Source organism: Fistularia commersonii, chromosome 36 (assembly GCF_037954325.1).
Source record: "Fistularia commersonii isolate RoL2024-O1a breed Wild chromosome 36, RoL_Fcom_v1.0, whole genome shotgun sequence".
Taxonomy (NCBI): Eukaryota; Metazoa; Chordata; class Actinopteri; order Syngnathiformes; family Fistulariidae; genus Fistularia; species Fistularia commersonii.
This window is the reverse complement of record NC_141319.1, coordinates 5,643,303-5,655,694: the sequence shown is the minus strand read 5'-3', so window position 1 is coordinate 5,655,694 and position 12,392 is coordinate 5,643,303. Positions and strand designations below refer to the sequence as shown.

The following is a 12,392-nucleotide window of genomic DNA, read 5'->3' as shown; positions in this document are numbered from 1 at the left end:
ATGTAGGTCGGACCGCCTCCGAAGGCGGCGGCGCGATCTCTACATTCCTCCGTGCATTCAGCTTTAAAAATCAGGTTGTTCACAAGTGACTGGGTCTCAGCGCAAGTCCGAACAGGGCCCTTAAAACCCTGACAGTTTCTCCTACGATGGCTCGGATTGGGGCAGATTTATCTTTTCCAGCCCAAAAAATGGACACTGGTGTCCTGATATTTTTGGTTGGGCCGCAAACTTCAGTTTCTTAACAGTTTTTTTTCCCAGCTGTAACTTATTACTTAAATTATCATTATTCTGACTGCTTTGGATTTACAAGGACTCTATTGTCACAGGGAATTCTGAAGCGGTCACGTAGCCGGTGGCACGACTTCCCGGAATCTGAGGAAATCGCACACGGCATTTCAGGACATGAAATTGAAGTAACGATATCCCGTCATCCTCAGGAAATACGACTTCCTTCTTTGTTAGTGTTTGTCTGCCAGCAAACCACTTTAAGGGCTCATTCATGCTAACGCTATGTATGCAAACTGGCGCGTACGTTTCAAACGTCTTCAAACGTTACGGCCAACATACTGCAATTTCTGGCCGATAAGGCGCGATTTTTTTCACCTGAACAACGACGCGGCTAATATATGGACTTTTTTGGGTGGGGGGCGCTAACGAGCTTCACGCCGCTAAAACGTTTATCCTCGTCACATCGGACCGATGAAATGACCGGGAAATTCTGAGTCCGTTCAACTCCGACACCGAAGGAGACGGCGTTGACGGTTTTAGTGCGCAGGAGGAAGCCCGAGATAGCGATCGGCTAGCCGGTGCGGCTAATATTGAGGTGCGCTAAATAGTCCGGAAATTACGGTACTTCTCATGCCATGGTTGTTAATGGTTGTTGCAGAGTTCAGAGTTAGCTTACATCTGGGGTGTCAACGTCATTTTCACATCTGTGGCCACATCAGCATGATGGCTGCACTCAAAGCGCCACATGGAACGGTAACAGTGTAAATGTCACTAAATGTAAAATAAATGTAACTACTCCTCAATGTTACCTAACTGAATTTATTACTCATTCAAATCCAAAATGCTACATATGTACTTGCACAGATGCATAGAAAATACATGTTTGCTAGTTGCTCTGTTCCAAAGCTAGCTTTCACTGCTACAGCGTTTTTGGACGCCATCGTAGCTTGGCTTTTAATTCTTGGACGATTTGTTGTTTTTCTGGAAGGCTAACTTTAGCATACTTAGCTCCCTGTTTGGTGTCTAAATGCCGACGTAGATGGTACTCTTTGACAACAGACGCTGCCTCATGGCACAAAAGACATACCGCTTTTTCTCCTTGGAGCACAAACATGTAGTCATGTATTGGCCTTCCCATCTTTCTTGAAACAGCCTTCCATCTGCATCAACTTTTCCTGGACATTCAGGGATCATTTGTTTTTCTCAATTCCACGTGTTGGATACACTGCGCTCCAATGGCAGGATTCCGTCACTTCGCAGGCAACATGACTTTTTAACGGCATGAATTGTGGGAAATGTAGCTTATGGTACATTTAGCATTTGAGTTCCTTATTTTAAGACGTTCTCCTTGAGTTTGACACATGTGGCCTACATGTTCTGACTCCTATTTCGGGCAATGACAAACATGGCGCTGGTGGAGGGGCTGTTGCTAATGGCGGTCCGTACCCATGCCATTCTTCTTTTCCCTTCCTGTCGCTGGTCGCACATGAGCATACCGCGCAACTCTGGCCCCCAAGACTTGCTGCGGTAGCGCCCCGAAAATGTACAAAAATGATGTACATAAATTTATCTCTGAGCATAAATGAGCCACAAACTGTCCATGGTGATGTTTGAAAACCGTCAGGAATCTAAAGCTGGTCGCGTATTCGATAACGTCCGATCGGCTTTCAGCCGCTCATGCTTTGGAACACCACTCCTTATGCTAAGCTAACTCACAGAGAGGGGTCTCTAGCTCCGTAAACCACACGGGAAGCTCAGCTGGGTCCGGATCTGGACCGTCGGTTTACCTGCTATGTGCTCCACGCTGGGGATGGCCATGGTGCTGTACTTATGGATGCAGTGGCAGCACCACGTCAGCTTCTGGCTTTCCTCGTCCCCTCCTCCGCTTTTGTGGACGTCCACGAAGTAGGAGCCCCACTGGTTGGACATGGCGGAGGGCGACTTCATGCCCTGTTCCTGTTGAGCGACACACACACACGCACACACACACACACCAAGACTAAGCCTGTAACTGCATGCTTGGGTTGGTCTTCAGGCGTGTGCGGGCCTGATGAAGGGAGGCGGATATTCCGGCCCGCGGCAGAATGAGGGAAATGTGATCTGGTTTTGGATGAATCATGAATTAAAAAACAAAAAACAAACAAACAAAACATGTGCAGCCCTGAATTTTATAGAGTGAAACAGCAAATTAGCCGCAACTGTGGTCATACCACGTCATTTGAGCATCAAAAATCAGAAAAGAAAAAAACGCTCCAGGTTGAATTTCCTCCTAGGAACTAGTTTCCTCCAAGGGAACATTTTTGTTTTGCATCCCCACTGTAGCACCAAGCATCTGAAACGCGCGTCTTAAAAGCGCTACAAACAAAGTGCGGCAAAGAACAACTTGGAGAGCCGAGCAGCCACAGAGATCATCTTCTGCGTGGCGGGAATAATAACGGGTTGAGATCTTTTTATTTTCTCTTTGCCGTGTGAAACCCCCGCCGTCAGCAAACTCCTTACTTAGTTTGGCCAAAATATTTGCGTTCCTCTGTGAGCCCTGGAAACCCCATTTTTCGCCGTTTCTGTCCATTTTGTTGCGGGAAAAGAGCCGACCGACGACCAAAACGGTTTTTAGTAAGAAGTACCTGGGCAATTTTCAACTATTTCCACCGGCCACCAGAGTTCCTGTAGAACCGTAAAAATACCCTGACTCGCAAGTTCTAGGAACTGGGGCAAATACACCAAGAAACGGGCCTAGGAACTGCAAAAAGTCCAAAAAGGGCCTATCGAGATTATCTTTGCAGTGCCACCCTTGACATCAACACAAAAAAAAAGGTATACAGATCGATAAATAAAGGATCCAAAGCAGAGAAGGGTATGAATATATCGATACCAAAGAAGATCGAGTCGTATAAAATACATGGAGTTAGAAATACCGACGGGTATGTGTATACGTTACTTGGTATAAGCACAAAAAGTATTGCGGTACGCTGTGCATACGTGACCGGAGACTCACGAGTCGGGTGTTTGGGACGGGTTTGAAAATCTTGGCTGGGACTCAAGACCGAGAGCAGCTCGTAGCCCTGTGCTTTGGAGATCTCTGTTTTGTTAACACCAACTGAACTGGAATCCCCCCCCGGCTCGCTTGTATCTCGCAGTTTCTCCGGCCTGATGTTTCTGGCGGGGCTTCGTTTGGCAGTTCGAGCTCCGGCGATCGCAGGGTGCGATCGGAAAAACAACCGAGAGGCGTCCGGTGCTTCGTTGATCCCGGCCCATCCAGCATCGGGTTAGTTTTGACCGAGCGTGAAAGCGCAAAAAAGCGAGAAAGTACCTCGGTCTCACCATGTGAGAGGGGTCGGGTTTGAAGTTCATGTTGGTGTCAGGGTTGGATGTAGCTGTTATCACGCGACCGAGAGTTAATTTGGTTGTCGGGTTGATCCGAGCACTCTTTCTTCTTCTACCCAGATTGAGCTCAGATCTGTCCGAGGTCTCGGTTCCCTCGCCACCGTCGCCACGTGCTTGCTCATCGACAAATGTTGGGTTTCTGCAGCTCTTCTCAAAGGTCCAGACCTGCTCTCCATGGAAATTGTCCCTTGTGATTTGGCGCTTAATTCTGACTTGATTTGACCACTGAATCTTTAGGGTGAAAACCAGATTATGGTCCTTTCTGAGCCTAATTTACTGACCAGTATGATTTATGGTTACAGTGCACCCGCCCATGAAGGAACATCCTATGTAGCAGTCAGAAGGACTTGCCTTCCAGAGAAGGTATATGGTGGCAGCGGGCCAGAGGGGGAAGGCGAGTGGGTGGAGGTGGTAGGTCGTAAAAAGGAAACAGCTGTTCCAGTGATCTTACCTCAAACTTTCCCTTCTTTCCAAGAGGTTCGACTTGGGCCTCGTTGGACTTTGCCGCGTCGCTCTTCGGGACGCCCTCCCCCTCCATTTCCTCCACGATCATCACCGTCTCCCACTTCCCGAAGTGGCTGCCCGGGTACATGTCCGACCTCATGCTGTCTCCGAAATACACCACCTGCAGGGCAAGAGAGGAAAGTGACCGGCCGCCCAGTATATAGACATACATGTCAGGCCCCCCGAAACCCCCCAAAAAAGGCGCAGCAGACCGGAGAGGATGAGTCTGGAAAGCTCATCACGGACTCTTTTGACCGTCACATCTCCCCCCGCTCGCTTTCCGAGGACAAGCGAGCCCAGACTTGTCTTGAGCCGAGTCGCATTCCAGGACTGAACTGCGGGCCCTCAGAGCTCTAAATTCCACCTCAGCAACCATGTGTTTCGTCTCCTCTCGGAGAGGAAATGGATCGAGGGGAAGCTGAACGCCGGAGATTAGAATGACAAGACACAGAAGCCCGATCGTTTTGAGCTTTGGGGGAAGGGGGGGCGTCTTCGGATTCAGACAAGGCTAAAACTCTCGGAGAACGGCGAACGGAAAAGCCCACCAACTGTCATGGCGCAAGCTTACATAAGATCACTGACACTCCACAGCTCCAGAGACGAACTGATGTTCTGCCGTTGACTTCACACTGTTCGCTTCTAGGATGGACTTCCCTGTCCCTGCTATCGGATCTGAGTTATTGTCATTTCTCGTGTCCCCTTTCTGCCCTGTGCTGTGATTGGACGGGAAGTTCTGCTTCCCAGGTTAGGCTGCATCGACGCCATGGCTCAGTAATATCAGGAAGCGGGAAAAGACGCCGGAAGGCGGGGAACGCTCTGGAAGACGTCCACTTCCTGACTGGCGGTCCAACCGCTCACCTACCAAGTATGTCCTGACTGTACCCGCCCCTCCCCAAAACACTGTCCGTCCGTTCCTTCCGAGCTGTTCCAGAGATGCAGGCCGCCTTGTGCGGTTTGCTAAACCAGTGTTTCCCAACCTTCTTTGAGCCACGGCACATATTTTACATGAGAAAAATCACACGGCACAACACCAAATAAATAGGTCAAAAACGAATTAGAATGAAACCGTAGTCTCGATTTACTCAGTGTGAAATCTAATATATCTAATATCTGTAGATTCGTCAAGTTGCAATGCAAATTTCCCACTGATGTGCAACTTTTCCGGAACATTTTTTTCAATGACTGAAGACATGTCATCAATATGTCTGAAAATTGTATTATTTGAGAGAACTGGCTATTTCTTTATCAACGCCAGAGCCGAGCATTTCTTCTCCAATGATTTTGCCGGCAGGTCGTATTAATGTTTTGCTACGATTGGATTTAGAGACGAGTTCAGCAACTTTCTCACTCGTCTTGGTAGTTTTCAACAACGCTGCCTGTTTGTTTACGCAGATACAAGTACTTTTTATTTTTAAAAATGTCTCACGCAAAGCGTCACTAATCACTCTGATACACAGACGCACAGGTTAATTCACTTCCCGTCGCCATGGAATGGACACGCCGCCCACATAGACATAGGAAGACACATTATTCGCGTTGGATAAATAATTTCCGGACCAATCGGGTGAAAGTGGGCATTTTTCCACGGCGCACCTGATGATCTCTCACGGCACAGCGGTTGGGAAACACCGCGCTAAGGTGTATCGACGGCAGAGGCGTTTCCACGGAGTTTAAAAAAGGGGCTCACGTGATCTGAAGGGTCAGAGTTCACGGCAGAGCGGTGAGCGTTTTTGGGGAGGAGGAGCATCACCACCGGAAGTGGGTAGAGACAGAAGGCCGTCCACAATCTGACCTGCGCACGGTTTCTGCCAAGTAACAAGCGATCGTGTCCAGTTGAGGGAACGCTGAGTTTCATTTACGTCCGCACCACCCCGAGCACTTGCCCGATTTCGGAAGCTAAGAAGCGTCGGGCCTGTTTAGTACTCGGATGTTAGCTTTGGGGCGCAGCGATCCTCCTTGGAACTGAACATGCCTGGTTCGATTCCCTCCTTGTGTGTCCAACTGCGCTGATGCTTGAGCTGCTCCAGATCAGGTTAGGCACCAAGTTAGGCTAAGCAGTGTGTGTGTGTGTGTGTGTGTGTGAGTACGTCTTTGTCAAAAAAAAAACCAAAAACTCACTAACCCAAGCTTACTGTTCTGTATATTTCATTACATGACATTTGGCAGACACTTTTATCCAAAGCGACTTACAATAGAGGACATAGGGACTGTAAATAACACGTATTTGTGGATGTGACCTGTATGCTTTTAATTAAAATTTTTTTTTTTAATATTTCAATGTAAATATCTAATAACACAACATGGACACTTGCAGCTTATAGACAAATATGGCCTATATAAGTAAAAACTGATTTATTGAGTTATTTTTTTTTCCGATGCGTCTTATATTCAGGTACGCAGGTCTGAAAAATACAGTAAATAAAGTCTGTGTTGACCATAAGCCCTTAGCTGGCCTGTGCTACTTCCCCACCCGCTGCAATATGATATATACCCTCTAAATATTAGAAACTTGGATATATTTCTTCAGTTTTTATCCAGACAGTAGTTGCAAAAAATGTGTATTGATATATAGAGAATGAGTGTGCATGAATTATATATATATATTTATTTACAACTACTTTTTGAAATAGACAAAATGGTTCGACACTATGCTGGTAGTGGTGCTTTTCAAAACCAAACCAATCGATGTTGTGATTGAGACACACACACACACACACACACACACACACACACAAACACACACACACGATCAGGGAATATACAGAACAGTAAGCTTGGGATAGTGAGTTTTTTTTTTCTTTTTTGACAAAGACTTACGCAAACGTACACACACACACACATTGCATAGCCTGCATTTCCTGTGCATCTTGTATTTGCAAGTGTTATTTGCAGTCCTTATGTCCTCTATCGTAAGTCGCTTTGGATAAAAGTGTCTGCTAAATGTAATGTAATGTAAAGTAATGTAATATAATGTAAAAAGTGTTGTCGGGCAAGAAACTGATCCCCGAACCGCTCGCCTGGCGCTGCTATACAGCATTCCAACTGCTCATTGTCCGTCCATGATGGGTTTAATGTGAATTTCCCACAAGAGATAAAGTATAATCAATTTCAATTTTTAAAATCTTCTGTAGATCATCATAGAAAGTGTGGTCTCGTGTTGCGATTCGGCACCAAATAATTAAAATCTGTCCACATCCAGCGGTTGATACCCGACGGGTTAAAACATCCGCGTATGGATTTAAAACCTGCCGCTTTCAGAAGGTTTGCAGCATCAGAGCGCTCGCTTTTTTTTTTACCGTCACCGAGAAAATTAACAATAATTACAACGGCAATAAGGACTTTAATGAAACAATGTCTGCTGGAATTTAGGAGTTGTCTTGGCTTGTGCGCTGACGGACAGCCTGGGAGCAGAGATCAGCGCCAACGCCGCGCTAAGCCTTCGGACAAACCCCCCGTCTTTCAGGGCATTCTTTCACTTGACCGGCTTGACCTTTCTGCTGCGGTTAAAAAAAAAAAAAAAAAAAAAAAAGATTTTTTTTTTTTCCAGGAATAAGAAAACACACACCAGGCATTGAGGACCCTTTTCCTCTGTAAGTGACTACTAGGGACGCCTTGTGTGAAAACTGAAAAAAAAAAACAAAAAACGGTGGGTTTTAAAGTGCGAGGCATTCGGCTGAGCCCCGACTCCCCGAAAAAAAAAAAAAAAAAGACTTCTGCTGCGCGTCACTCCCACGTGTAAACAAACAGGACGGGGCAAATCGGTGATGCCGAAGGCTTTTAAAGGAGGGGGTTCGAGGGGGATCGAGTTTCCGTCGAACTTTCCCAGAAGCGGCTGCAGCTGCTCCTCGTTCTCCGACCCCCTCGCCTCGCTATTATCCCCCCCCCCGCCCTCATTACTCAGCAGAGTCTGCAGCCGGAGCCGTGGAATCGGCGCGATAAATATTTACAGACGCGAAAATTCCAGCGCGGGGGCAAGATATTACAGAGGAGATTCATCATGGAAATTTTTTTTCCCTTTTTTTTGGCCGCGGGCCGTTCCTTTGACCCTCGCGCTCCGAGCGGTCGGCTGCAATCTGGAGCCGGCGACGCCAGATGCTTCTGTTTCCTGACGCGCATTTCTAAAAGCATCCGGCTGATTGCAGGTTGCTAAAGAACAATAAATGGGAAGTTCCCGATTCTGAAGAAGAGCGGGACATTTTGGATGATCTTCTAGCGAGGCCTCGAGTCACATTCATTTTTAATTAGGCTTAATTTGATGCCGGACCTGAAAAATCATAGCATAATAACCTAGAAGTAACACTAAGTCCTAATATTTCCTTTGTTTTAGTGTAAAGGAGAACAGCTAAATGATAAAAATCTTTATATGTCATGAAAAAATACATGGCGACAACTGAGATTCTTTAAGAAATGCAAGTGCAATTTCGACAGCTCTATGCCTCGCTTCTGTATTTGTTTATATTTTTCGCCGTGGCGAGTCTCATAGTGGCACCGAAACTTGCTGCATCCACACCGAGCATACCGGTTTCTTATTATTTTATTTCTCCTTTATTTAACCAGGAAAGTCCCATTGAGATTAAAAACCTCTTTTTCAAGGGAGTCCTGGAAACGCCAACAACTGTTTTTTTTTTTTTTTTGAAAAACCCTACACTCCATATCCACTTTTCTCTTTTTTGACAACGACATCTTGCTAACAAGAAGCTAAAATGCTATTTACAGATCCGGAAGCCTCATTGCTGCCATCTGCTGTAAGTTCTGACTTCCACAGTGTTGTGCCGTGTTGCTAACACTGACTCAAACAGTGCAACCCTAGCAGACAATATAGGAATTGAATTAATATTGATTTATTCCACGGGCCGGATCGCAGCCCCTGGCGGGCCGGTACCAGCCCGCGGACCGTACGTTTGACCCCCCCCCCGCTTCAGAGCGAAGAAGCCTTTCGCTTAAAATGAAAATGTGCAGGAAACAGGCGCTTTTATTTTCCCGAGCACGTCGACCCTCGCGGGTGCAGCCGAGCGGCGAGGGTTTTTCTGGCGCCGGCTTGAAGTCTGCCAGGTCAGCGCGCTGTTCAATGCCAGATAACGTCGACGGAAAAACACAAAATCAAAAACTCCTGGCAAATGTGGTTTTGTTTTTTAAAAAGGGCCAGTTCTGAAACTTTTAGTTCTTCTTATTCTGCCTATCCCTGCTGTCAAACTACTGAACAAGGATATAAAAATATTCACTCTCATTTACATGTCACACGCATTTTGTTGCCTCTTATATTTTGCTGACGCGTTATAAGGCGCATGATGAAACATATAAAACGAAACAAATCAGTTTTGCTGTTTCGACGAAACACTACGGCCCGCCTCCACATTTTGCCCGGCCCCAGAAAAATACCAGAGATACATTATGATTTTATAATCATAATGCAAATAATAATACAAACGTAATCATAATGAAATCTACTAGGATAAAATCTGTTCTGGTAGTGAAATGTGTTGGTTTCATAGCCTGCTGACTTTCTGGTTTTCACACTAAATTTGACATAAGAGCTGCAAACAAATGGTGTTATTTATTTCATTAATAATGTTATTATTTATTTTCTGATTTTTTTTTTTCATGTAAAGATCCCAGAAGGGGTTAATTTTTTTGGTTACGTGTGGCTTTCTGGAAAACAATAAATATTTACGTCTAGACACCTCTGCCAACATTTTTATTCTCTAGGAAATGTGACAACATGGTGCATTATGTGATAACAATTCTAAAGCATAGTTTATTTGTTTGTTAATTGTATTTTATTTTACTTTAAAGTATTTGTAAAAGCTAGGGCCAATTATTAGTATCACTGTATTAGCCTAGTAGCAGTACTTAGCAATTACTATCAGTACACTATTCAAAGGTTGCATGAACAGAGAATATTCTATAAATTCCATATTATTACATTTCCTAGAGAATAAAAAAGTTGCAAGTGCATTTTGTAATAACCTTCTCAAAATGTAATAACTTATTACATAATGCGGCAAAATGGATTACATAATGCGTTGGGGCAGTTGATTACAAAATGCGGCTTTATTACAAAATGAAATGAAAAAGTGATTACATCTTGGACGTTTATGACAAAACGCACCGTTATTACAAAACGCGGCTCAACAAGGCGCAGGTAAGCGTGCCTGCAGGCGAGCGCGGGGGGTTTAATGAACCCTTGTGGCGCCGGCGGTTTCCTCCACGGCCGCACTTGTGATCCGGCTACGTCACGGGGTTACGGGATAAACGTCCGCTTTCACGGCTTGACAGCTGGAATCCCAGGTGTCCGGCTACGTCTTCTCTTCTCAGCACTTTTTCTTGTCGGCTCCCTTTAAACCAGCCGTTTAAAAAGAAAAAAAAAATAATCGTAAAAGCGCCGGGAGATTAGTGGTTTGCACGACTGCAACCGTTGCAAGATTTACCGCCGACTTAAATCCGTTTCTTTTTTTTTCTCCGCTCCTTCTAACGAATCACACCCGGGCATTTACGACACGCTTTTACGATAAATATTTGGGGGGGGGGGAAACGACGGCCTCGCCTTCAGTGACGCCGCTAAATTGCGAGCGTTCGGGTTCCGACGGCGACGCGTTTGAACGCCGCCGATGACAGCGAGCTGTCAGGATCCATGAATGCCTCCATTCAGTCCACCTGCGCTCGGCCCTGTCAGGTGAAGAGCGGATTGAAACCACAGCGCACGCCGGGTCACCCCTAGAGTGAGTGTAAGCGTGTGTGTGTGTGTGTGTGTGTGGTTTAAAACAGCTATAGGTTAACTCGGAATTCCAGGCGAGCTCCCCCGCACCCCCCCAACATGGCTGTGGAACAGAGGGTGCATTGAGCCTAAGGAAGGGTGTGTGTGTTTGTGTGTGTGTGTGTGCTCACTTTTATTTCTTCTCATTCTGCCTATCCCTGCTGTCAAACTACTAAACAAGGATATAAAAAACATTCACTCTCATTTACACGTCACGCGCATTTTGTTGCCTCTTATCATATTTTGCGGACTATAAGGCGCAGCGCGTTATAAGGCGCTGTTTTGCTGTTTCGACGAAACACTACGGCCCGCCTCCACATTCTGCCCGGCCCCAGAAAAATACCAGATACATTTTGATTTTATAATCATAATGCAAATAATAATACAAATGTAATCATAATGAAATCTACTGGGATAAAATCTGTTCTGGTAGTGAAATGTGTTGGTTTCATAGCCTGCTGACTTTCTGGTTTTCACACTAAATTTGAAATGTGAGCTGCAAACAAATGGTGTTATTTATTTCATTAATAATGTTATTATTTATTTTCTGGTTTTTTTTTTTTTCATGTAAAGATCCCAGAAGGGGTTAATTTTTTTGGTTACGTGTGGCTTTCTGGAAAACAATAAATATTTACGTCTAGACACCTCTGCCAACTTTTTTATTCTCTAGGACATGTGATAACATGGTGCATTATGTGATAACAATTCTAAAGCATAGTTTATTTGTTTGTTAATTGTATTTTATTTTACTTTAAAGTATTTGTAAAAGCTAGGGCCAATTATTAGTATCACTGCATTAGCCTAGTAGCAGTACTTAGCAATTACTATCAGTACACTATTCAAAGGTTACATTAACTTTAACATTAAGGTTACAGGAACTTCTAGAACAAGCGGGTTTGTCAACAGAGGGTGAAGGGTTGGACGTCTAAATAAGGTACTTTATTGACCCCCAAAGGGCACTGGTGTTAAAGTTATTTTCACCGAGGGTCACAGCATCATAATGGCTGCCCTAAAATTAAAATAAATGTAACTTGTAATTCATTACTCATTCAACTCCAAAATGTTACATTCAGTCAAAAGTTTTGAGAATGACAGCTGGCAAACACCTAAAAACCCTGAAGGAACCGACTTTGTCAAAGTGTCATTCTCCAAACTTTTGGCCATGACTGTATGCATTTGCATAGATATGACAAAAAAATATATTTTAGTTGTTACAAATCTAGCTTTCACTGCTGCAGTGTTTTTGGACGCGGCTTTCGTGAACACATTCCGCCGCCGTCGTAGTTTGGCTTTTAATTCTGACAGTACATAAGTTATTTGTTGGAAAAAAACCTTTCTAAAGTACATTACTTTTTTTTTTTTTTTTGTGAGACAAATGATTGAGCCTGTAAAATGGTTTCTTCTGTCTTTTCAATGTATAATAGAGTATTTAATTGTATAATAATTGTAAAAAAAAAATAAAATAAAGGGTTCTACTTCGCGGATTTTGCCTATCGTCCTTTCTTTTTTCCCCGTTTTCGCC

The 12,392-nt window shown here is 44.6% G+C and overlaps 1 protein-coding gene across 1 annotated transcript in view; it reads right to left on the bottom strand.

Annotated features, from left to right (window-relative positions):
* Positions 1-12,392, bottom strand: part of nt5dc1 (5'-nucleotidase domain containing 1) — a 76,226-nt gene that overhangs the window by 3,760 nt on the left and 60,074 nt on the right. Inside the window, exons 10-11 of the mRNA XM_086143403.1 lie at positions 4,064-4,237; positions 2,016-2,184 (exon numbers count right to left, since the gene is read on the bottom strand). Coding sequence (XP_085999529.1) covers positions 2,016-2,184; positions 4,064-4,237 — 343 coding nt within the window. The remainder of the gene's footprint in view (positions 1-2,015; positions 2,185-4,063; positions 4,238-12,392) is intronic.